This window comes from Xiphophorus maculatus, chromosome 24, assembly GCF_002775205.1.
Source record: "Xiphophorus maculatus strain JP 163 A chromosome 24, X_maculatus-5.0-male, whole genome shotgun sequence".
Taxonomy (NCBI): domain Eukaryota; kingdom Metazoa; phylum Chordata; class Actinopteri; order Cyprinodontiformes; family Poeciliidae; genus Xiphophorus; species Xiphophorus maculatus.
This window is the reverse complement of record NC_036466.1, coordinates 3,658,276-3,684,134: the sequence shown is the minus strand read 5'-3', so window position 1 is coordinate 3,684,134 and position 25,859 is coordinate 3,658,276. Positions and strand designations below refer to the sequence as shown.

Sequence of the window (25,859 nt, the reverse complement as noted above, 5' to 3'; positions counted from 1 at the left end):
TAGAAGATGGCGGATGTTTCTGTCTCTGCCGGGTTACGTGATGCAGTCATTATTGGGACAAACACACACAGATAACAGGCCTGGTTTTTAGTCGCAGAGCGGCACTGAGAACCTGAACTGAAGCGGAAAACAAACTTCACTAATCAGTTCATTTTTATTGACAAGAATCACTTATTTTGGTTGTTTTTGTTTTTATACCATGAGAATCTACGGAGCCCCTTAAATGCAGATAGAGTGATCAATAAAAATTTTTTCCCAATCTGTATATATATATTTTTTAATCATCATAACCATGTAACTCATCAAGCGATAATAAATGCTAACAAGAAAAAGGACCACTTTTTTTTTTTTTCAACATATCAGACACCTTAATGCAACCTGAAATTTGTTAAGCATTGTTCATTTACCAGCACGATTATTTTTTGTGAGATTTGATGACTCTCACAAAAAAAAGTCATCATTTTAAAAGGAAAATAAAAATAAGCAAAGAGGCTTAATGGATTAAGCGGAAATAAATGCTTTTGTAGCTCTCAAAAATAGGACATAAATATCAATAAAAAATCCAATAACTGTCTCTAACTGGCCACAATTTGAAGTTCAAGTTACTTAGAGTTTTTTGTTGGCCAAAAAAGTTAAATGGACAAAAGAACTGAAGGCTTTATTTCCAACCCTGATTAGGGCTTTCTTCCTATTCGCTTTAATTTTTAATTTTCAGCTTGTGAAATTGTTTTCCTTTTAATTAAAAAAAAAAATTTGTTTGAGGGGTTTCTAAGAAATGACTTGAATTTATAAAGATAATAACGGGAATGGTAAGTAGAGCAGAAGGTACAGACGTCTGATCACTTGTTACAGTTGATTTGTTAATTTGGGCTTTTTTTCTTCAGTTTTTACAAAAAAAAAAGATGGTTGCTTACGTGTCATATAATGCTTTGGTAATTATTAACAATGGAAGAGAATGGGGGGAATATTCAGTCGAAGAAAAACCTTTTTGGGGATGTCTTGCTTAATGAATCGGTGGATTTGGGTTAAAACACTGAACTGTTCTTGTGAAGTGCGATCTCAGATCTCCACCATCACCATGGCGGCGTTCAACACCACGGTGGCCTCCTTCAACGTGGGCTACGCCGACTTCTTCACCGAGCACATGAAGAAGCTGTGCAACCCATCCGCTGCGCCCGAAATCCCCGTGGAGCCGCTGGCCTGCACCAACCTGCCCCGCAGCCTCACCGACTCCTGCATCAACTACTCCTGCCTGGAGGAGGGCGAGAACATCGAGGGCACCAACAACTTTGTGCTGAAGAACGGCATGCTGGACCTAACGGTGGGGACCCTGAACGCATCTCCTGATAGCTCCATCCGGTGACATAACGCGCTTACCCTTTCCCTGCATCAGGCCGTGCTGCGGGCGCTCTACGCCGTCCTCGCCCACGACATCAGCTCCAGGATCTGCGACGTGGCGCTCAACATCATCGACTGCCTGCTGCAGCTGGGTGTCGTCCCCGGCATGGGCAAGAAGCTGTCCAAGCCGGACAACAAGGAGAACCAGGAGGCCCGGGCCAAAGACCCGGCCGGCCAGAGCCTGGCAGGTGGCGCCCAGGGCGGCGGCCCGCTTCCAGGAGCCGGCGGGGGTGGAGACGGAGGTGGAGGAGGGGGGAGCGGTGGAGGCAGCGGGCAGGGGAGCAAGGATGACGTCAAGAATAACAAAGAGAACGACAAAAAGGTGAGTTCAGAGTCTATTCTGTAGATTTTAATCTCGAACACTTCCAAAGGATTATAAGCCTGGCGGGCCACCAGGCTTTACTTGCTAGGCTCAGCAGGATTTTATTTATTTTATTTGATTTTTTTTTTATGTTTCCCTTTTTTAAGACTTTATGGTTGGTGTTTAGGTATTGTCAATAATGTCTTCCAATAAGGCATAATTACACTGCGAAAACATAAAATCTTGTCAAGTGTTTTTTGTCCAGTTTCTAGTGCAATTATCTTACTTCGCTTCATATAAGAAAAACAAACTTACAAGTAGCTTTTCAGCAAGATATAGGAGCTTGTTTTAGTAAATAATTTCTTAATATTGATGAAAAAGTTCTAGTACCATTGGTAGATAAATTCACTTATGACATTTTTCCATGTTATAAGTGAAATAATCTGCTAATGGAACAAGAACTTTTTCATCAATATTAAGGAAATATTTACTTAAAACAAGCTCCTATATCTTGCAGAAAAGCTACTTCTAAGTTATTTCTGTCTTATTTCGAGTGTACTAAGATATTTGCACTAGAAACTGAACAAAAAGATTTGGTAAGATTTTGTGTTTTTGCCGTGTACCTGGTGATATTTTCAATTTTCCCGTCTACTTTGAACGTCTTTCAACTCAAAAACCCCAGTGGGGCGCCGGATGACTGGCTTAGCACCACTACCGGCGAGCTTAGTGAGTTTTCTGGGAGAAAGCCCGACTTTGTTTTCTTCTTCATCAGGAGGAAGAGGGTTCTGGTTTCAGCACCCACCGCCTGGCTCTCGCCATGCTGATCAAGATAGTTAAGTCTCTGGGCTGCGCTTACGGCTGTGGGGAGGGCCACCGAGGACTGTCAGGAGACCGCCTCAGGATGCAGGTTGGACGCTTGATCTCAGCTGATTATTTCCCTATGAACATGGAGAACACTTCATGTATTCACACAGTTCTTTATGATTATTGTATATTTTATGTTTCATTGCAGGCCCAGAATTGTCTGACTAATCTGTATAAGCTGGACAAAGTGCAGTTTCGCCAAACAATGCGCGAGTATGTCAACAAAGACTCCCTCAATAACATTGTGGACTTCCTGCACGCACTGCTGGGCTTCTGCATGGAGCCCATTACTGACAGTAAGTATGTGGAGTATCTGAGTGGGATGCAAGCCCTCAAAACGTTTGCATCAGCCTTGATTCCAGATGCAGAAACTGGATAAAATTGAGCAGCACAAGTATTAGTACGACATTATTTTTCTACGATTCGTTTAACGTTGAACACGTATGCAGGATTTGCTGCAAAAAGTCAGGAATGAAAATATGCTTGCATGTTAACATGCTGCAGTTTAGCTGGCATGTTAGCATGCTTTCCATCGAGTTTAGCCTGCTAACTTGTTAGCACCAAATAACTGCTAAAATACTAAGCATTTCCATTCACATTCAGCTTTTCAAGAGCTAATTATTAAAAAAAATACCTGGTGTTCTGGCAAGGTATAAAAACATGCAGATTTAAGTATATTCATTTGATGCAGAAAATCACCACTTCAAGACAAATATGCTAATGCTAGATCTTAGGCTGACATTAGCTTTTAAGAAAATTAAGCTAAGGAATAAAAGAATGCTCACAAATGACTTTTTAAAGTGAGACTGACTTCTTAAAGTAAGATTTGGAACAAGAAACCATGTTATTAAAATATGGTGATAAGCATACAGCCTAGCTTGGGCCTGTCTATTTTTATTTTTTTTGGTAAAGTTTAACATAATACACATTTTTATAACTTGATTTCATTTTATTACAAATTTTAACCATAGGCAAATCTGGATAAGGCATGTATGCATGTTTACAGAAGGCAGACTTTAATTAAACATTGGATATTGCAACTGCTAGCATTAGCATATACCTCAATTTGAGATAGCAAACACTACTACAGAAAAATGGATTTAAAAAATACACAAACATAAGAGATATGCTAAAAGTTTTTTTTTATGTGTAAGAAAAAAAAAAAGACCCCAGAATAATATTGTAGAAATGCTAATATTAACATAAACCCAAAATGTGTAAAATTTAAAATAATCCTCGCTACATGAAAAGTTTGGGAAAATATTCCAAACTCGGACATTAAAAATGTTTACACACACCATAAAATGGCATATTAGGGAGTGTGATATTAAGCTGAGCTTAAGGGTTTCTGAAAAATAAATAAATACCATGCTGCATTAGCAAACGGCAACAGTGTGCAAAGTTTGGGATCATTAGCTTGTCTCTGGTACAAAAGACATGGCTAACGGCTAAACCACCATTAAAAATAATCATAGCTTATACAATTTGTTTTGATAAAAAAATTACTTTTTGTTCAAATGTAACAATTTCATACTACTCTGATACATAAAATTGCTAATAATATTACGGTTTGTAAAGTTTGAAACAAGAATTATCTCGAGGTATTTAAATGTTTAAGGTATATGAGGAGCAAACAAAAGCATAAACGTTGTGAACACGAAGGCTACAAGTCTTTCCTGAAGATTTAGAAAAAAGGAGACCACTCTTCTTTGCCATATTTTTGATATTATGCCAAAGTAGCATGTAAGCTAAACTGGCCTTAGCTTACATGCTAAGACCAGCATGAAAGCCGGTTTTAGCATGTAAGCTACGACCAGCTTCTGGCCTTCAGTTTCTGGAAGGCAGATTACCCTAGAAGTAATATAACAGTGATAAAATTAGTGTGTGTCCCTTTAGAAGGGGCTCAATAACAGCTAGCATACTAGCAGTGAACAAAGCTAAATGTTTGACCCTGCTGTCCCACCCTGCACCTTGACTTTGCATTCCAGCCCTACCTGTGTCTGTGTGTGTGTGTGTGTGTATCTGTCTTCCCCCTCTCCTCCATTCACTTGTCTTTGCTTGTCATATTTTTGATGTTTTCCTCCTGCTTACCTTTTCTTCATCCACTTCAACTAGCCAAATCCTGACTTCCTTATTCGCTCATCCATTCTGTACACTTGCCAATTGGAAGCTTCTCCCATTGCATTGCTGCTCTAATGGTGGCTATGAGACACAATGAACATGCCAGTTTTCCAGTTTTGCACTGAAATTTTGAAGTATTTTGTACATGGTACTGTCATTTAGTACAAAATACTCCGCAGTTGGCAAGTTGCTGAAGCAATGAGTGTTTTGTTGATGGAAAGTGACCAGGGCACCTTGTTCGTATTTTTTTATTTTATTTTATTTTTTTGTGTGCGTTTTATTTTTGACTTGTGTGCATCTTGGGGTCACCTCCTGGTGGAGGTGGGGTGCCACGTCTTTTCTGAGACCACCTTACATGTCTGTGCTGGCCTGATGTCAATCAACTTGTGCCCCGCCTCTTTTCTCTTGCAGAGTACGGCAGTGCAGGTGAGAGGTCCAGGAGGGCGAAAAAAAGAAACATCGGTAGATACACACGATTAATGATTAATAACAGTCAATAACATAAGCAATACGATGACTTTACTCACCCAATCAGACCCTTCCCTAGACACCGCTTTCATCGCTGCACCCCTCACTCTGTCCGAAAGTGACAAACTCGCCTGCAACTCCTAAACTTACACCTGTGTGTGTTGAATCTGGCTTTATTTTTGCAGTTTCATCTAACTGGACCCAGACAATAAGCCCCATACTCTGTTTAAAGCAGGCCTTAGTCACTTGCATGTATCCTCTACCCAGAATCCTTTTAATTTTGCTTCTCCCCCATATGCTTTACGAACCCCTTTCCTTTGCCCCTTGCCTCCTTTCTGTTGTATGGGCTCACTACTTCAGCTGGTCAGTATTGTCCCCCTCCCACTTCCATCCCGCCGACTGAACCGGCTCCTGTATCATCCCCGGTCTCTCCTGCCTTCCTGCTGCTTCCAGACAAGGCGGGCTTCGGCAACAACTTCGCCACGGGGGACAACAAGTCGCTGGCGCAGAACATGGAGGCAGTGGTGGTGGGCTGCATGTTCAAGTCCCTCATCACCCGCTGTGCCTCGACTACACATGAGCTGCACAGCCCAGAAAACCTGGTGAGTGGGACGAGAAGTCCATCACTACTGGTTTTATCATGGATGAACAGAAAGATCCTGACTTACTGCTTTACTCAGTGATCACAGTATATAATCGGATCTTATTTTCCATAAACAGACCACTTTGTACCGACAGAAACAATCAAGGTACAAACTACTGCTTTGTTTTTATGTATCGCCTTATCAAAAGACCAAGGTCAAATTTAATTTTAAGTTAAATTTTTAGCTAAATTTGTTATTTGGTGATATAGCAGAATATTTGATGTGAAGAAATTCCAACCAGAGAACACATTTCAAAGTATTTGACTAATTGTTCTTCCAAGATAAATAAAACTACTCCCACACGAAGCACTTCAACAGAAAGCATAGAAACATGATTGGTTTTCGTTGTTACTACATCAACCTGCTGTATTGGTTTCCCCATCAAATGGCACTAAAGTTGTATTACATTACAGAAAATCTGAAAGGTGTGTTTAAAACTAGAAACTGTGAACAATGCTGCACACTTTAGCTCATTTTTTATTATTTTGAAAAGTGGAAATTTCTATTAAATTGATATTTGTATTCATTGTGATATTAACTGGACAGGTTAGCTTCAGCTCCTGTAAGTAACACAGGTACCTAGCTTATAGCAGCTATTCTTCCCCCCGCTTGGGAATGTAACAAAATGTAAATAGTTTTGTCAGAATTAAAAATATCAGCTGAAGATTATAATTTTTTTTGTAACCTGACGTCCCAAGCAGAAATAGTCTTCAATACTACACTACCTTTAGCTAGTCTTCATGCTAACATTAACTAAGAGGCAAACATTACAACGTTAGCTAAAATTGGCACATTGGCACATTGGCCACCATTTGTTTAGATGTTTTTATCATATTGGCTTGCAACACCATATTAACAAATGGTGAACATATTAGCTACTATGCTACAATTAGCCTACATGAGCATTTAAACCAGCATTTGTCATTTAAAATTGAATAAATAAAAAAGATGCTCAGCAAGATTTAGAGCTCCATTTTTATTAGCTTGAGTTTAGCGCTGTTGTTGTTGCTAGACGACAGGATATATGCCCAGGTAATGGCATATATCTGGGTGTATACACCTACCAATCTTTGCCGTGGATGATAGGCCAGGTCCTTCCAATGATTAATTAATTTAGACCCACCCATCTTCTATAGAATTAGTTCAGTATCATATTATTTTCTTTAAGGTAAAATGCTAACATGGGTATATTAGCTTATAAACCAATATTTTGACTAAAAAGCTACTGTTAGTTCATATGTTAGTGTTATTGCATGAAAAATAAAAATAATACAGCTAGCTTATGAAGCCTTACAGCTTCATTTGACTGATGAAAAATCTATGCTTCTTTATGGAAGCATGGATTCCACAAAGAAGGACGTTACTTATGGTTCATAAATTGTAATACAATGATGACTAGCTTTTGTTAAGGAAGGCTTTAGTCTGAACTGTAATAAAAAGGTCTTCTGCCCACAGGCTGAAACTGGTGCTTTGATAAAGTCCAGAGAGGATAGCTGCAGAGAATTCATCCTGATCTGTATGGATGTGAATAAACGGCGAATATCAGCCTGAATGTAGCTCCGTTCTCCAACACGGTTTCTCATTCGCACATCGATCTCACTCTTGCTTTGCCTTCGCAGGGACTGTACTGCGACATCCGCCAGCTGGTCCAGTTTATAAAAGAGGCCCATGGAAACGTGTTCCGCAGGGTGGCGCTGAGCGCGCTCCTGGACAGCGCCGAGAAGGTGACTGCCACCAAGAAACCCGACGAGAAGGACGACGGCAAACAGTTCGGACCAAGAAGGTAGTGGCCAATCACTGGCTGGAGTCATTCTGAGAGTCATCGTGTTTTCTCTAATCAAATGCTGAACCGCTTCCCTTGCCTGTAAATGTAAGCAAACCTCTGTGTATCCAATCACAGTGACTGTTTCTCATCACTGCTTGGTTATTTTTCCTCATGTCTTGTCACCATCTTGTCTGAGTGAATGATTTGATGCTATCATTCTCAAAATAATGTGGCTAAACACTTGAGAAAGTCCTCTTTGTATGCCACATTACTTGACTACACCAGCAGCGTCACATAAATACATAATGAGTAATACTATTTAGTGGTAACAATATTTAGTCCAGTTACAGCAGATAATTCTGGTAAAGCTCACCGGTTATGTGAAATGGCTAAAACAAGAGGGAAAGTTGTTGTTTACCTCTGGCCCTGAGCTTTTTCCAGAACTTGTTGGACCGTGTCTGTCCATCTCTGGCTGACCCAGAGGGGACAGTCCACCTCCCTCTGATGCGGAACATGGTTTCAACCTTGAAGGCGCTTTTTCTGATGGTTCCCATTTGGCTGCAGACTATTCCAGTGCTCCTGGAAGGCTTCGGCTTGAAGACACTAACATAATCACTTCATCTTTGTAAAGCAATCAAAGGCTGTTTTGTGGGAAATATGGCATTATTTTGATATGATAAAAAGACTGGACAGAAGCTGGTGAAAAGTTTGCAAAACTTTGAAAATGCTCTAGGATTGTCTTGTTTGACATGATGTGACATCAATATAATGTATTCCACTGAGGAATATGGCAACAGAAGAAGAAATGCCTCTTCCCAGGCCTGGAAAACCTCTCTGAGCCTCATTGAAGAATGTGCTACGGTTTGTCGAAACCAAGGTTGAACGTTTGGGAGAAGCAACAACAATGAACCCCTTAGAATTTAATGTTCTATCGGAAGAGAAATCTAGTGGTGGTACCATCATGGTTTGACCTGTACCTATCTGCTGCAGCAGAAACATGGCTTTACAGAAAGGCCTACCAAGCTGTTGGCATCTGAACCGTTAAGAGGCCTTAACCGCCCAGTTCAGCTCCATTCTGCTTTTGCTTGTCCTGACCTGCTCCTCGCTGCATCGAATGAACTCATTTGGCGCCTTACTCAAGTGGGCTGTGTTGGTATGTGTGTGTGTGCGTGCAGGTCTGAGGCGGGTGTGTCCGGGGAGAAGGGTCAGGTGTCCAGTGCTGCAGATGAGTGTCGCAGCTGCATCTCCAGTAGACCCCCCCAGACCCCCGAACAGTGAGTGTCCAGATCACAGCATCTCCATGAAACATCACCTCTGTTGATCCCAGCTGCCATTCCAAACTGTCTGTGCTCCCCCTTTGTGTGATCTCACGTTGTTGCCGTTTTGGTGCGTCAGTATTCACACCCTCCCCTTACCACCTTTTCTTTTTGTGCCGGTAGCGATGAACAGATCCCGGGCGCTCTGCTTGGCAGGAAGGACTTCTGGAGGAAGATGTTTAAGTCGCAGAGCGCCGCCAGCGACACCAGCAGCCAGTCGGAGCAGGACACCTCGGAGTGTACCACCGCACACTCCGGTACCACCACCGACCGACGCTCCCGATCCAGATCCCGACGCATCTCGCTCCGCAAGAAACTCAAACTACCGATTGGTGAGTCTAATCGATCTACAACCATCTCCAAACAGCCCAGTTTTATCTTGCAGCTAATGACCAAGTCTTCTTGGTTTCCATGACCATATCTCAATCTGATATATGTGCTTTGTGTCCAACGTTTGTTCATCCTGAGAGGTTGGGTCACTTCATCTCTTCAATCTGCTTTGTGTCCCTCTGTGTGCCTCAGCATGCCGTAGGACCGCCCGCCTCCCCATCACTCACTCTGTCCTACGTATGTGGACGCGAATCCATCCTCTGATCCATCCTCGTGCAATGTTTTCTCCTTCTCTTTGTCTCGTTTGTCTGTCTCCATCTGTGTCCCATGTGTGCACGCTGCTCCAGACCGGGAGTTCATTTTTGTCAACTTTATGTCTTATGCAATGAGCTTCAGTGCCGAACACCACCGACAATTAGCAAAAATTCCCTCTTCCAAAGACCTAATTTAAGTAAATTCATGATGCATGTTCAAACTCTGTGTGTAAATCTGTTTCCTGTCTGTTGGACCCTGCATGCTTATTTGCATTAAGCTGAAAGTGTTTCATAAAGTTTGTTTTAGTTGCCTTATCGTCCTGATTGGTCCAGGAAACTGGCTGAAGCGCTCCTCCCTGTCTGGGCTGACGGACGGCGTGGAGGACCTGCTGGACATCAGCTCAGTGGACCGGCTCTCCTTCATCCGTCAGAGTTCGAAGGTCAGCCTCCCGGAGGAGCCCCTAGCTATAGCCGGAAGCGCACGTCGTAACATGTTTCACGTTTCAGGTGAAGTTCACGAGCGCGGTGAAGCTGTCTGAAGGGGGCGCTGCGGGGCCGGAGTACGGCAGGGACGAGGAGGAGAATTTCTTCAAGCGGCTCGGTAAATGGAGGTCTGGCAGGAGGAATCCATCCAAGCTTCACCACACAGAAGAGAAAGATGGTAGACCTCCCCTTCCCTGGGGTGTCCCACGCTCCATCCTGCTTTTGTCTCTGCGCGCTCTCTCTGTCCTGTCTCAGTGGTGTCCTGTCTCGTCCTGTCTTTGGCCATCTGTTGTCCCGTGTCTCCCGGACAGCTGTTGAACGGAACCTTCTCAGCCCGTCGATGTTTAGATCATGTTTCTAAGACGTTTTGCTACAAAAAGTTTCCAGAAGGTTGTGAACAACAAAAACAACAATAATTTGGGGCACAAGATATGAACTTAGCTGCATTGGGTCCATTTAAAATAGTTTGCAATTCATTAGTTGTATGTTAATAGTTTGAGTTTGGCACATGTGGGCTGGAAATATGAGCCCACTTGGCTCATCCCAACATATGGGATTAGTTGTGGGTTCCCAGATGACCTTCCTTGTATGAGTTTAATGAAGTGTGGATTATGGCCACATCTGGGAACAAAACACAACCTGCCAGTGTCCAATAATCAGTTGCATATGAAAGGGGGCCCAACTGGGAAAGAGAGAGAACATCCATTAAGTAAAGACACCTGGATGTAGATAGATATGTCAGTTAGCTTACTGGGCTACATGTGAAGCCAAGATGGTTTGGAAAGGGTCTAAAAACATTGACCCCCATTTGAGATTTACTGCATTCCGTATCGGTCCCAAGGTAATTCCTTATATAGCTTCCCATCCAGGAAGTTTTGGAAAAGTTTTGTTTGGGTTTAATATCTGATGTATATCAGACAAAATACTGGTCATTAGTTGTAATTACTTCTAAATGTTACCCATTTAGTTTTGAAGTAAAATTATGTAGTTCAGGAAGTAAATGTTTTTTTTCGAAATGTCTAAAAATGATTGAGTGCAATGTGTTTTTTGACTTTTTGAAACTTTTTGTGCAAAACCACAACGCTCAGGATGGGCGCCATCCTTCCACAATAAGTCGTCCTTCAAATCTCAAGATGACCCAGAACCTGAATGTAATTTGTCCGAAGCGCCTTGTGTTGTTTCCTCCTGGTGAACCTGGACGTTGTCTCTAATAAATCATCTGTTGGAGAGCATCTCCCTGCTGCAGAGCATCTCCACGCCAGCTGTACCATGACGCTGTCGGTGCTCCCTCTGTCTCTTCTGTGGTGACGTTGTGGTGGTATTTTCCAGCTGCTAGCTAAACGACAGTATCGTCTGCATACAGCTTTATCTCTGTGGGGCTGCGCTCACACTTGAGCTGCCACTGAAGGTATTTTCTTTGTGTCATTTGGCAGCAAGTTGAAGGAGAAAAGGAAACGGCGTTCACGTGTCGGCTCAGCCCGTGGCTGTTTTCTCTCGCTCATGTTTTCATTCGTGTTCAATGTGCTGGAAGGCCACGTTACTTCATATAAAGTGAGACCTTTGATGCAGTTTTCCTATGAAACGCGACCTGCTGTTCCAGCACCTTCCATCTGTGCCCCGTTCTTCAGGACCTCATGGTTTCCAGGAGCGTTTAGCGGCCAGTCAGGAGGCCATGAAGAACAAGAACGTGGTCAACCTGGGCGCCATCCGGCAGGGGATGAAGCGCTTCCAGTTCCTCCTCAACTGCTGCGAGCCGGGAACCATTCCTGACGCCTCCATCCTTGCTGCTGCTCTAGACTTGGTACAGGCCTCTCTGAAAATAGTCAAAATTAAGACTATTGGACACCCAACACTGGTTTTCTTGTCAAAGGAGATTATATCCATTGAAAGCCAGCTTCTCACTAGAATAATGAGCGGCCGCCACTTTAAAATGAGGAGAGTACGAGCTAGTGTTAGCTTTGGAGAGGCTAGTGACTATGCCACCTTCTTCTATACAGGAAACTTTATCAAGGAAAAGTACTATATCTGTCGCACAATAGATAATCCAACATGACATCAAGCATAAATTTACTGTATGCTGAAGTTGGCTTCTGATTAACGCTTCTGATTCAGCAGATGGCTAAAGGGCGATTCCACCTAACTTTTCACTACCTTCAGCATCTTTAATTTGCTTTAATTTAAAATCTTTAATGCACAGACTGCGCAAACATTTATAAGATTATTTTACACTGAAAGCAGATTAGTTAAAAACCTAGTTTGTGACTGGTAAAACCTTTATTTTATTGAGCTTTCATGGATCCATTCTACAGATATAGCGATCCAAGAAGTCAAATTTGGTGTTTATTAACTTCGATATGAATATTTTATTAGCCAAACATTATGGTAATAACGAGCCCAGATGTTATACCTTTGAAGAATGAATTCAATTTGTTTTATAATTCCTTATTTTTTGTGAAATCGAAAAATGCACTTAAGTAGACCTCCTTTTTGGAAACATGTATATAATTTATTGCCATGAATATTATATTGTATAATATGCTCCGCTAAGTTATTAGAACAGTTTGAACATGTAATTTTTTATGGTACATATTTTGTAGTTGATTGATCATAAGTTTATATTAATAAAAAAATATAGGTACAATGGCCTATTGCCATCAGAAACCAACTTCATCTCCTATAATCCAGCATGTTTCTGCTTGGAGTCATGTTGGTCTACAGTAAGTTGTCAAAAGAAAACCTCAGTGCATCTAATGTATGATGACTGTTGTATGACAACCATGTTCTTTGATAAAGTTTCCTTTAAAGAAGAACGTAGGAGTTGTAGGTCACCAGTCTAGGCATGCTAGCTTATCCGAAGCTAACGTTAATTAGTAGCCTCCTTCTCATTTGCCAGTGGTAGCTGTTCAGTTCCTGATGCCGGCCTATCATTAATCAGATCAGTAGTACCAAAATTAAGACTACTTAATTAAAAATGTAAAAAAAAATAAAACCAAGCCAGACCGGACCCGTTTAATCACTTTTTAACGTTTCTCTGCTGTTAGGAGGCTCCTGTTGTGGCCCGCGCTTCTCTGTTCCTGGAGTGCGCCAGGTTCGTCCACCGCTGCAACCGTGGCAACTGGCCAGAGTGGATGAAGGGCCACCATGTCAACATCACCAAGAAGGGCCTGTCCAGGGGCCGCTCGCCGATAGTGGGCAACAAGAGGAACCAGAAGCTGCAGTGGAACGCTGCCAAGCATTTCTGCCAGTGGGGAGATGTGAGTTAAACAGGATCAAACCGAGCTGCTGGTCCGTCCGCCTCCTCTAACGGTGTCTGTCTGCGCACAGGCCATCGGCACCAGGCTCAGTGAGCTCTGTCACTCAGACAGCGAGAGCCCCGCCAACATCCTGGGCTACGTCTACGACGAAGAGACCAAACGCAGGATGAGAAAGGAAGATGAGGAGGAGGACTACTTAGAGGACAGTGAGTCACATCCAGACTGCCTTAAGGAAGCAACGAGAGCTACAGGGAGTTGGTTTAGATCAGAGCGTGTTGATTTATTTGAATGGCCTAGTCAAAGTCCAGACCTGAATCCGGCTGAGAATCTGTAGAAAAGCTTGGAAGTTGATGTTCACAGATACCAGCCTGACTGAGCTGGAGCTTTTCTACTTTGCAAAGCTGGTGAAGAATGTTAGCTGTTGCTGCAAAGCGTCAACTCAGGAGGGCTAAATACAAACGCACACCGCACTTTTCAGATTTTTGAGTTGCATAACATGCTTAAGATGTATTGTTTTCAGTGCAGCACTACTCTGTGTAACATCCCATTTAAACATCATTGTGGCTTACTGCCTAACTCTAAATCCCACCTATTTCTTTAAATGTAAATTTTAAAGTCCCGCATTTTTTATTTTTTCAAACTCATAAACTTCACTTATGAAACTTTGTGAAACATTTTTTGATGGGAGAACTCTTTAACTAACTTATACATGAAGCAAACGTTTTGCTGAAACGGGACAGATTTTTAGAAATTTAAAATCTGGAACTGCTACATGCTAATTAAAAACATTTCAGAAATTTCAAAATTATATATATATATATTTTATGTTGTATGTTTCTGGTCTTTGTATATAAGGGAAAAAAATTCCAACTTTTAAGCCAATAAAAGTTAATATTAGAGACGAAACTGGAACTTGACCAAAATTCTTCATGAAAAATTTATTTTGATTTTTTTTTTAAAGTATTTTAATTTAAATCTAATCTTACTAATGGAGCCATGTTGTGAGCTGTGATGACTTCCTGAAGTTTCAGAAAGCGCAGGAGTTCCTTAAAAAGACAGATGTCCAATTTCAAGGCATCAAGTTATGAAGTGAAATTTCAAATTTCTTTTAAGTCATATTTGACATATATGGTAGTTTTATAACAACTGAAGGTAATATAGTTAAAGGATTGGGATATAAAATGTCACTATGTGCCTGGAAAGTACATAAAACTGCCCCTTTAATTCAAAAGGTTTGAGTTTTGAGCAATTTTTTAGTTTGACCACCAGATGGCAGCAACTGTCTCTTACTGCCCCTTTAAAAGTCTTTCCAGCGCTGGTAACCTGATATCTGATGAGACGATCCAACCTGATCAGTCTTCACCAACATCATAAATACACAACATCTTCATAACCTTTTGACCTCAGGAGGTGAAGAGTTTAGGATTTAAATATGGCCAGATTAGAGGTTGTATGTGTTTCTTGTGGCTCTAGGTGTTCTGATGGACTCCAGTTTATTTGCTGACCATGGTATTTGCCTCATCAGACACGGTGAACCCTACGAAGTGCGGCTGCCCTTTTGCCCTGAAGATGGCCGCCTGCCAGCTGCTGCTAGAGATCACCACCTTCCTGCGGGAAACGTTCCCCTGCTTGCCTCGCCCTCGGACCGAGCCGCTGGTGGTCAGTCCTGAACCTCTCCTCTTAATGTTTCCTGTGTTGGCACCTGAGACTGTACTATACTGATACGTCAGCACGGTGTGCTTCAGGACCTGGACAGCTGCCGGCTGCGCCTGGACCCGGAGCTGGGCCGCCATCGCTACGAGAGGAAGATCAGCTTCGCCGGCATCCTGGACGACGAGGATGGCCACGACTCCCTGAACAGCAGCAGCCACACGCTGAAGTCTGACACCACGGGGGAGGAGAAGAAGCCCCAGGAGGCTCAGGGTGAGCCACAGGTCGGCAGAACCCCCTCCCCCAGGCTTCCTGCAGACTGATTTAATATGTCCGCTGCGCCTGTCGCTCCCCAGCTCCTGTCAGGAAGATCCGCATCGGAGGCTCCCGGCTGCTGCAGATCAAAGGCGCCCGCAGCTTCCGTGTGAAGAAGGGCGGCTCGCTGTCTTCCATCCGCCGGGCGGGGAGCCTGAAGAGCACCAAGCTGTCCCGGCAGGACTCCGAGTCCGAGAACGAGGAGGGGCTGCTTTCCCAGACGCAGAGCAGGGACACCGTCACCGACATCGGTGAGTCGGGGGGTAGGGGCAAAACAACACCGTGGTCCTGAACCCAACTGGGCACAGGCTGATCAATAATCAAACAGGTCTGACCTGGGAGTTTTATACACCTGGAAACCTGTGTGTTTGGTGAGATTTTTTTCTAATATACTCTGTAAAAATGAAACTCAGTGTCCCAAAAAGTGACTTAAGTCAGCTAACTGAGCCCCTCTCTGGTATTTATTGTTCATTTCTGTTGTTTCATTTTCGAACTTGGAAGCTGGTAACAAGGACGTAACATCTCTTTAAAGTTTTATTGTGTGTTCATGTCGATGTTGCAGGAAGTCCCTTCAGCACCAGTGAGCCCAGCATTGAGCCTGAGGGCCAGGGCTCAGGAGGAGCTGAAGACAACTACCACCGCAACATGTCCTGGCTCCACGTACGTCCATCAGCCGGAGCTGCTGCTCCACCGCCTCATCCTCCAGACGCTCTGATCTGTCTTTATGTCTCCGTCCAGATTATGATCCTGCTGTGCAACCAGCAGAGCTTCATCTGCACACACATCGACTTCTGCCACCCGCGCTGCTACCAGCACCACGGCCGCTCCTGTGCCCGCCTCGTCCGCGCCATCAAGCTGGTCTATGGCGAGTTGGTGGACAGCCTGAGGGAGGACGGCGCCTCTGGTAACGTCGGAGGACGCGCAAAGAAGAACAAGGAGGTAAGGCGAGGAGAGCCGTTAAAGGAAAACGGAGTCTGTGGTTTTTAAAGCCGTTTTTTCCCCCCTTCAGTGTTCAGATAAATCCTGCCTGAGAACTCCGTCCATGAAGAGGAAACCGACCGACTCCAATGCAGAAGGGAAGAAAGACACTGGCATGCTCAAGTACATCCGCAACCAGGTCAGCTGCTTTGCTCAGTCCAAGGATTACTTTAGGACAATTTATTGCATAAAAGTTTGAATTTAATATTTCCAAATCCAGAGGTGGGCACTAATACCAAAGCGCTAATCATAAACATTATGTAGGCTAGCGCTAAAGCACTACATCAACATTGTATTGAGGGGCGTTAACCCTAAAGGACTAATCATGAACATTAGCTATGCTAATTCACCACATCAACAAAGTGTTGAGGTGGGACTAATGCTAAAATATGTAAATTTAGTTAATACCCAATGACTGCCAGGGACACATCATTTATCTCCCTCTACAGGATCAAGTTTCTTATTACACATCCTTTGCTCTCTCAGGAATGGATTCTTTGAAACAGAGCTGAAAGTTTACAAAACAGCCAAGTAAATTAAATCTGCAGATATTAAATGCGCTAAATGTTTTCAAGATTAGCAAAATACGCCAAAGCGCTAAGCTAAAAATTAGCTCAACTAATTAGCGCAAGTGTGCCAGCCAGTGTCCAAGTCTTTTGGTAAAGAAGGAAGACGACCATGAATCGGTGAATTTGCTTTGTTTCAGGTGATGAGTTTGTCCCCGGCTCCTCTGTCGCTGCTGATCAAGGCTGCCCCCATCCTCACCGATGACATGTACGGAGACATCCAGCCCGCCGCCTGGGAGCTGCTGCTCAGCGTGGACGAACACATGGCAGCCGCCGCTGGTACGTTCATGCACAACTAAGATTTAAAGGCTTATTCTTTTGGATTTCCATCATAATTAGGTTCTCTTCACCTATTATCAACATTTCCTAACTATTTCCACCCGTTCCTCACCTCCACCCCCTTGAATCGCCTCCAGCCGCCATGTTTCTCCTTTGTGCCGTCAAAGTCCCCGACGCCGTGACCGAGATGATGATGGCAGAGTTCCAGCACCAGGAGGCCTGTCAGCGCATCAACTCCATTTTGAAGTTCTACACTCTGTGGCGTTTTCGCTACCAGGTGTGGCCGCGCATGGAGGAGGGAGCCCAGCAGATCTTCAAAGTAAGAGACAACTTTGGGGCCGACCACACTGCGGAAAACTGAGTACAACTCATGATCGAGCAGCTTGTTCATACACTACAAAAATCTATGTAAAGTAATGATTTTCAAAGTCATAGGTGAGGAAATCCTGCAAATTAATACAAGTTCAATGGCCAATGGGCATTGGGGCTTCTGTCATGGGTCTGTCATGAGTTTTGCATTTTTATTCATTTGTTTAGTTTCTTTCACACATTTGTCTGTGTTTTGAAGTAAACATAAAAATAGGTTTGTGGTGAGAGATATTATGTGAAGTCAAATGTCAAGTCAGTTGTAGAAGTGAAGTAAAAAAATTTTTAATGCCATCATCTTAGCAGTGGTGGGCACCGCTAACTAAAGATTTAGCTGTGCTAACCCTAAAGCACTAATCTTAAACATTAGTAGTTTAGTGGGGTAGTTTCCCTGCACCACTAAAACGCTACACCAGCATGATATTTAGTATAAGCTAATGCTAACATGCTACATTCTACCATACCAGGTCTTAATGACGTGTGTTACGTCATAGTATGTACTCTTATTGCTTACTGATTTAAAATTCTTCCAGAAAAAATATTTCTGGAGAACGTTTTCAAAGATTGCGGGAAAGCTAAATCAAATTTAGCTTCGCCATATGCAGATTAGCAGAAGTGTATCGACCACTATTAATATTCTCTCTGTGTTCTAGCATTAGTGGAGTCCCAGCAATAGGTATAATATTTTTAATGTTATGAATTAGTTTATGGCTTGTTTAGTTCGTATTTTTAGTGTATTACATCTTTATTTGAATGAGAAAATCAGACAAAGTAATATTTCCTTCTCACTAAAACAAGAGAGAAATTACCGTAAACTTAGACAATTCAAATAATTTTTTTTTACACCAAATAGGTGAAAAGTATGAATCACTGATCTAAATGATAAATTCTGATCTTTAGTTTTTCTTTTTAAGATTGAATCAGCAGGTTCTTCAGTTTGTAAATGACTGATTTCAGTAGTTTCAGAACAATGTTTGAGACGTATTACTGTGTCAAACATTGTTCTGAACAATGTTCAGAATGTTCAGAATCCTAAAGCTGGTGCTTAGTTACTGTAACCTGTTCTCCACCCGTCAGATCCCTCCGCCCAGCATCAACTTCACCCTGCCGTCCCCCATCCTGGGCATGCCCTGCGTCCCCATCTTCGACCCGCCCTGGGTGCCGCAGACCACCGGCAGCGTCCAGGACCCCATAAATGAAGACCAGTCTGTACGCACAAAGGGGTTGCTTTCAATCCTTTAATGCACTATTTTAACCAAACTCTTTTGGTTCTGATGACGACCTGCCAGCACAAATCATATACTATAATTTTGATCTATGAACTGTCTTTGTTTTTAGTTCCCCACATTAATTCAGTCAGTCCATACCATAGTAAGTTGGTATCTCTGTCCGAGTGTTTGCGCTGATGCATCTTGTGAAGTCAGATCGAGGATAATCATGAGGGGAGGCGGTCCCGATCTTGTGCTGCATCTTTCATCATTTGGGGGAAAAAAAAAAGTCTTCCAGCACTTGCTTTGACTGCGAGAGGAGTGAAAAATGACAGCATGCATCAGGCGTACCGACTGTTGACCGTTGTGCTGTTCGTGCATGCTCCCATCGACTGAGAATGGCTGAATGTTGACCGTACCATGTGTTGAGAGGACCGTACTTAGACACACATAAGCATTTTGAAGGATACAGTAACTTTCTCCCAGTTTCAGCCTCTGAGATCAGAGATGCTCCCATGTTTATGGTGCAAACCTGCCAGAACAGTCCACAACTGGACTAACCAGTACTGTCAGCGGGGGTGGGGGGGAATAGAGCAAGGATGAGCATCACTTCTTCAATGTATTTTTATTCAAGTAGAAGTATGAAATAGACTAAACTAAAATGCTATGTGCAAATTCTGGTATTTTAAAGACCAAAATGAAAAAAAAAATGCAAATAGCTAGCAAATCTTAAGCAGAAAAACACTTCTAAATCAGTTTATTTCTATTTATTACCAAAGCTTATAGTAGATAGTGTATGTATATATATATATATACATATGTATTTTTTTAACAAAGTAAAAAATTACCTGTGGTGTTTGTTGTATAATCACTTGACCTCAAAATGCTCTGAAACCCACCGAAAGTAACATTAGAATAGCAAAGACTTTGTAGAAACAAGAGGTCTCACTTTGGCAAACATTAGGTGTGTTCTCTGTGTCAGGTTCATTTTTGCTCAAAACATGTTTGTTCTTCATTCTGGCGTACCCAGAAAATCGGAATACTTCACAATAAAAGTTCTCAAGTAAAAGTAAAAAGTACAGTGAAGCCCACCTAAAGTAGTTTTGTCCCCAAAGAATTACTCAAGTAAATACAATTACTAGCTACTATCCACCTCTGGCTACTTGTATTGAGAAACTAACACTGATCACACCATCCTTGATGTTACACACGATGGTGGCAGCATCATGCCATGGGGATGCTTTTTCTCCGGAAGCAGGGGAAGACAGATGAAAAGGTGGAGCGGTTTGGGTTATTAATGTGACAGGAAGAGGAGATCAGTTTTCAAAGTTTTTAAAGTATAGCATTATCAAATTAGTCTCTTTATTGATATTAAAGATGGTTAATATTCAGGCTTTTTATGCAGTAATAACTTCCACCTGCTGGTGCTACCTTCAGCTAGCCGTTTAGCTGACAGTGACTGTGAGATGAAAAAAGATTTTAAAGTGTCTCCAGCTGGCAGAGTTTGAATAATTGGGCTTTAGCTCTTTACCCTGGGTGTTCAGAGGAGCTCACTGGAGGAAAGTTACTGTTCTGTCGATGAAACCGAGAACTTCTCCTGAAGATAGCCATGTTCACCTTCCTGGGTGGGGGGTTTGAACGCTCTCCGGCCCCTCTCTCTTGTGTTTAGAAATCGTTCTCTGCTCGGGCCGTGTCGCGCTCCCACCAGCGGGCCGAGCACATCCTGAAGAACCTGCAGCAGGAGGAGGAGAAGCGGCGGCTGGGCCGCGAGGCCAGCATCATCACGGCCATCCCCGTGGCCCAGGAGGCCTGCTACGAGCCCACCTGCAGCCCCCCGCCGGAGCAGGAGGAGGAAGGTGGGGCCGTCTCCCAGCGCACCTCCAGGCCGCGTTCCGCTCTCTGACGGCCTGTTGTTTCTCTCTTTGGTCCCGCCAGCAGAAGAAGTGGTGAACCTGGCGTCCCGCCGCCTCTCCGTCAGCCCGTCCTGCGCCTCCAGCAACTCCCACAGGAACTACTCATTCCGCCGAGGCTCCGTCTGGTCCGTCCGCTCCATGGCCAGCGCTGAAGGTAGAGAGATACTAGATGACAGGGTTATGAAGTCATGATGAGCTCTAGTATGTTAAAATTTAACATGAGCACAAAGGAATAAGTCTAGAACAGGGGTCTCAAACTCCAGTCCTCGAGGGCCACAGTCCTGCAACTTTTAGATGTGCCTCAGCTGCAGCACACCTGAACAGAATAATTAGGTCATTAAGGCTCTGGAGAACTGATCTACACAAGGAGGAGGTAATTAACCCATTTCATTCCAGTGTTTTGTACCTGTGGCACATCTAAAAACTGCAGGACTGCGGCCCTCGAGGCCTGGAGTTTGAGACCCCTGGTCTAGAACATGTGGCACAGCCGTGTTCTAACTTTCACTGGTTTGTTGTTTTAAAGATGAAGAAAACACAACAGATCACACTCCCACACACCACATGCTTCAGCCTCCTCAAGCTGTCTTCCCAGCATGCATCTGTGCTGCAGTCTTACCAATAGTCCACCTCATGGAAGATGGAGAAGTCAGAGAGGACGGCGTGGCTGGTAGGTTAAAAATTAGACAGTATTATTATTACTATTATTAATCTTATTTAATATTTTATCCACGGATCTCTGGAGATAGGCACCAGACACCCAGACAAGAACCCTCTGTAGGCCCAAGTCCTTTAGCGCTCATCAAGCCTGGGTGAAATGTCCAGACTACCTCTGGATTTGGGCCACAGTGGAGGCACTTCTACTTTTACACAGCTTTCTCAGTCCAGAGAGTTCATAAAGTTCATTATTTTTGTTAGCTACTGGTCGGTGCTAGCAGAAATAGCATCAACCAGAGCAACCTAACATCAGAGTTAGCTCTGATATTAGCTAGTTTACTACTATCAGAGCTAACATTTTCTTTAGCGCTTTAGAGTTTTAGCTAGCTTTGAAACTATGTAGCGCACATAACTTCCTAACTTTTCAGATACATTCCAAAGTGCTAATTTACTTGTCTGTTTTGTAAACTTTCACTTCTATAAAGTTTGACCGTATGTTGATGTTTCAGTTAACTATTAAGAATTCAAGTAGTTAGACATTTATATTCATGCTCTTATTGTGAATGTGGTAAAGAGTGTTTACACATCAGAAAATAAAACACAGTCAGCAGAGAAAAAGATATAAATACAATATCTAAGGACATTATAGAACATGTAAGTTATAATGTCAAAATTAAATTGGTGATAGCGGGTTGTAGTCTTTCAAGGGCAGATATAATTTCCAGTGAAGAGAGGAGACAGAACTGACATACTGCTGCATTCTGATCCAAACCGTACAGTAGTTAGCACAAAATTAGCAACCGCGTTAGCGAAACTCAACAACTATAAAACTAAATGAGTGAAATGCCTGATCCAAATAATCACTTCCTGAAGTTCAACTGTTTAGCTTGGTGGCCAATAATAAATTTGACCTGTAGAGGGCGATATAATAAACGTTGTGTCCCTGACACATGGTGGGTGTCAACATGGTTGACTTTAGCGCTATAGCATTAGCTAAATATTTTGTTTGTGTAGGGCTTTAGGAATAACAGAACCAATGTTTATGATTAGTGCTTTAGAGTTAACACAGCTAACACTGCTGTGCTATCCCTGGGGCCAACACTGCTGCCGGCTAACACTCAAAATGGCTGACAAATCTATGATAGAACAGAAGCTTAAATTCAATAAACCTTTAGAACAACACCTATTTTTATGGTTTAGTCGTCTTGAAAGGGCCACAACTCAAAATATAATTGGCTCACCAACACATTACTAGAATCCACATTGTTTAATGCTGCAGGTATTCAGACCACTTTCTACTCAAACTCTGCCTAGTGACCACAGATCCGAGATTCTGTTTGGTTTATTATTTTCCCAAAACAAAATGACTGTATTACTCTTATTCTCTTATTCTAGAGAAGCATCCTGCTGATTAATGAAGTATTTATATCTAGCCATCCAAAGGTTCTAATTTGAATAATTGACCATTGACTCGCCTCTTGCTGTTGGTTTCAGTGAGTGCTGTTGCACAGCAGATCCTCTGGAACTGCCTTATTGAAGATCCCGCTCTGGTTCTCCGCCACTTCTTGGAAAAACTCACCGTGAGCAACAGACAGGTGGGAGAGCTGTTTTTAAGACACATTTTTTTGATTTTTAAGCAAAAATAAAAGGTTTTCATGACATAAAAGCAGCAACAACAAAAAAGCCAAACTCTTCACTATACATCAGCAGAGAATGTAAAAGGGATTTCTTGTTCTGCATTAACGGATGCAGTGTGAGTTTTCCAAGCTGCTGCTGTGTCTCCAGGATGAGCTGATCTACATGCTGAGGAAGCTGCTGCTGAACATCGGCGATCTGCCCGCTCAGACCTCCCACATCCTCTTTAACTACCTGGTGAGAAAACGCCCACCCTCCTGAGTGTGTTTGCTGCTCAGGTCCCGGTTCCTGACCCAGGCTGTGCCTCCAGGTGGGGCTGATCATGTACTTTGTGCGGACGCCGTGCGAGTGGGGCATGGACGCCATCTCGGCCACGCTGACCTTCCTGTGGGAGGTGGTGGGCTACGTGGAGGGGCTCTTCTTCAAAGACCTGAAGCAGACCATGAAGAAGGAGCAATGTGAGGTCAAACTGCTGGTCACTGCCTCCATGCCAGGTCAGCAGGCCGACCTTTCACCCTCACTACATAATACAGAACCAGCAGCGTCTGCTGTAAGCTCGTGTCTTTTGGTTTTTAGGAACCAAAACGCTGGTGGTGCACGGCCAGAACGAGTGCGACATCCCCACCCAGCTGCCGGTCCATGAAGACACCCAGTTTGACGCTCTGCTGAAGGTAAACACCCAGCGCTGTCTCCTGTGGTCCACACACAGATAGAACTATAACTTTGCTGAATGAACAGTTGGGATCATGTGAAGGGGACGTTAGTTTTGTCCATCTTCTTCCCACCAGGAGTGTCTTGAGTTCTTCAACATTCCTGAGGCCAGATCGGCTCACTACTTCCTCATGGACAAGAGATGGAACCTCATTCACTACAACAAGGTGCAGCTTGAACCAGACTAAATGAGTTGTTTTGTTTTACCTTTTTGTTTTAGTTTCTCAACATTAATCTGTAGGACACAGATTAATGTCCGTCTTAGAGACAGTCAGATTAGTCTGTCACCTACATTAAGGAAGAGACAGATTAATGTAGGAGACATTACTATTCTCCCTACTTTAACATATCTCACAGCATCATCTGCAAACATCATAATCTTTGTTAGCTTCATTTAGAGGAACCAACATTAGCTGACTGTATTTAGTTCTGCTTATCTAAACAGAAAAACTTAAGATAATCTTCTGAATGCATTTTGCAGGACAAACAGGTTCAACAGAAACTCATTTAGTTCAAGTTAATTTATTTAAGTCTTTGGTTCGTTTCGCTTTTGTCACTACAACAGATTCTGACGAGTTACAATAGTTGTTGACATAAATAATTTAACAAAATAATGTGATGACATAATTTCTGCGAGTTAAACTGATACCCAGATCAACAATGAAGTTTTTGTTTTGTGAAATAACAATAATGATCTTATGTGTAAGTCAGAGCTGAAATGATTCATTGTGATTATTGAAATAATTGTTGACTAATTAATCATTAACTAGAGTATGTAGACTCTAAAAAAATTGATTTACCAAAAGGCCAACAGACTCATAGCAGTAAATAGGTCGAAATGTACAAAAACACAAACCTTTTGCGTTTAAGATTTAAAAAAAAAATTTAGTCTGTAAATCTGTCCTGCCAGAACTCTACAGGCAGCTTTAACCTCACCTGGTTCACATTCTGTAGAAAACAAAACCTCTGATTAAGCACATTTTTGGGGCCTGCCCATAGCAATGCATAGGCAATGCATAGGAATGTAATCCCTATGCATTGCTATGGGCAATGCATAGGGTGTATTGTTCTACACCTCAAAATAACTGCTGCCTCCTACTACCGTTAATGCGGCTCGTACCGCTGCGTGGCCCCTCACAATATATATATCAAAACGTGCGGCTCAATCCCGTGAGGGGAGCTATTACTTTTGTTGGCATTTCGAGTAACTGTGGCGACATAATTAACAAAAAACGAGCCAAATTTAACTCAAAACAAAAGTCTGACACAAAACAGTCAGTTAGACTCAAAATAGACAGAATTTAGTCTGCCTCTCTGAGCTGCTCTTTAGAACCACAGTGATGGCAGAACGTCAGAACTACAGACATGGTGGAACAACTGCTATAAACTCACTGCATCTCTGAATGGTGCTGTTTATGTTATATCTTATATGCATATCATCTAGTGGTGGCACAAGCAACAAAAATCTAGTGTGCTCTGGACTTAAGATGGAGTACATGAACACATATTCATGACATACTTTGATTAAACTAATTTATCTCCGGTGTGATTCCAGTACCAAAAAATTAACTTTATACCAGGTGAGTCTCTCTAACCTGAGAATGTGAACCTGTACTGGGCTGATTCTGTGCCTTCAAATCATTTTAACAATACTCCTGGAGAAGATTCATAACTTATAACTCTGAAACAGGAACAGGTCTGAAAAACAGCCTGTGTGCTACACTCAAGAGAGATTCATTTGATGCATCAAAGAGTGATGTCATCACTGCTGATGTCATTGTTACCAGTAGAACTGAACATTTTAATGGTGCATTAACATCAAACACGATTTGAGCGTCAGGCGAGTCTGGTTTATATTCAAAGTCTATGTGAAGCGTTGGATGCACTAGATGTGTCAAACGGTTCAAATTGCGCCGCTCTAGAGGCTTGAAGCGCGACGCAACGGCCCTCGACGCGCCTCCACATAGACTTTGAATATAAACCAGCTGCGCCTGACGTTCAAAACGCATTTGGTGTGAACGCACCATTATATGTCCAGTGTCACATTAGGTCAGTGCTTCTCAATTCCAGTCCTTAAACCCCCTGCTCTGCATGTTTTAGGTGTGTCTCTGTTTCAGAACAGCATGACCTCTTCTGCAGTAGCATGTTAATCACCCACAGATTCAATCCAGGTGTGTGGCAGAAGGGGAACACCTGAAACATGCAGGGCAAGGGGGGCCTGAGGACCAGAATTGAGAAACACTGCATTAGTTCCATCATATTAGGACCAAAACCTGGTCCTAATATGATGGACTCATTGCTTTGGGTCAGGGGTAACATTTAGAGGTAAGATGCTAATTAAGTTTTAGATAGGGTTAGGGTTAGGAATAGACTAATATTGTTTAGG

At 42.8% G+C, this 25,859-nt stretch overlaps 1 protein-coding gene across 4 annotated transcripts in view; it reads left to right on the top strand.

Annotated features, from left to right (window-relative positions):
• Positions 1-25,859, top strand: part of unc80 (unc-80 homolog, NALCN channel complex subunit) — a 51,514-nt gene that overhangs the window by 8,880 nt on the left and 16,775 nt on the right. For 2 of the 4 annotated variants that reach the window (XM_023329258.1, XM_023329261.1), the window contains exons 12-42: positions 1,053-1,321; positions 1,394-1,720; positions 2,472-2,606; positions 2,712-2,859; positions 5,096-5,146; positions 5,606-5,754; positions 7,416-7,579; positions 8,737-8,835; positions 9,001-9,209; positions 9,795-9,901; positions 9,969-10,122; positions 11,573-11,745; positions 12,986-13,198; positions 13,269-13,404; positions 14,724-14,857; positions 14,944-15,121; positions 15,205-15,414; positions 15,726-15,823; positions 15,902-16,102; positions 16,173-16,280; positions 16,848-16,986; positions 17,124-17,305; positions 18,430-18,561; positions 20,230-20,416; positions 20,496-20,627; positions 20,997-21,140; positions 22,622-22,722; positions 22,913-22,999; positions 23,073-23,256; positions 23,339-23,433; positions 23,551-23,640. In XM_023329258.1, coding sequence (XP_023185026.1) covers positions 1,053-1,321; positions 1,394-1,720; positions 2,472-2,606; positions 2,712-2,859; positions 5,096-5,146; positions 5,606-5,754; positions 7,416-7,579; positions 8,737-8,835; positions 9,001-9,209; positions 9,795-9,901; positions 9,969-10,122; positions 11,573-11,745; positions 12,986-13,198; positions 13,269-13,404; positions 14,724-14,857; positions 14,944-15,121; positions 15,205-15,414; positions 15,726-15,823; positions 15,902-16,102; positions 16,173-16,280; positions 16,848-16,986; positions 17,124-17,305; positions 18,430-18,561; positions 20,230-20,416; positions 20,496-20,627; positions 20,997-21,140; positions 22,622-22,722; positions 22,913-22,999; positions 23,073-23,256; positions 23,339-23,433; positions 23,551-23,640 — 4,736 coding nt within the window. The remainder of the gene's footprint in view (positions 1-1,052; positions 1,322-1,393; positions 1,721-2,471; positions 2,607-2,711; positions 2,860-5,095; positions 5,147-5,605; positions 5,755-7,415; positions 7,580-8,736; positions 8,836-9,000; positions 9,210-9,794; positions 9,902-9,968; positions 10,123-11,572; positions 11,746-12,985; positions 13,199-13,268; positions 13,405-14,723; positions 14,858-14,943; positions 15,122-15,204; positions 15,415-15,725; positions 15,824-15,901; positions 16,103-16,172; positions 16,281-16,847; positions 16,987-17,123; positions 17,306-18,429; positions 18,562-20,229; positions 20,417-20,495; positions 20,628-20,996; positions 21,141-22,621; positions 22,723-22,912; positions 23,000-23,072; positions 23,257-23,338; positions 23,434-23,550; positions 23,641-25,859) is intronic. The other 2 variants (XM_023329259.1, XM_023329260.1) reach the window with 2 other exon arrangements.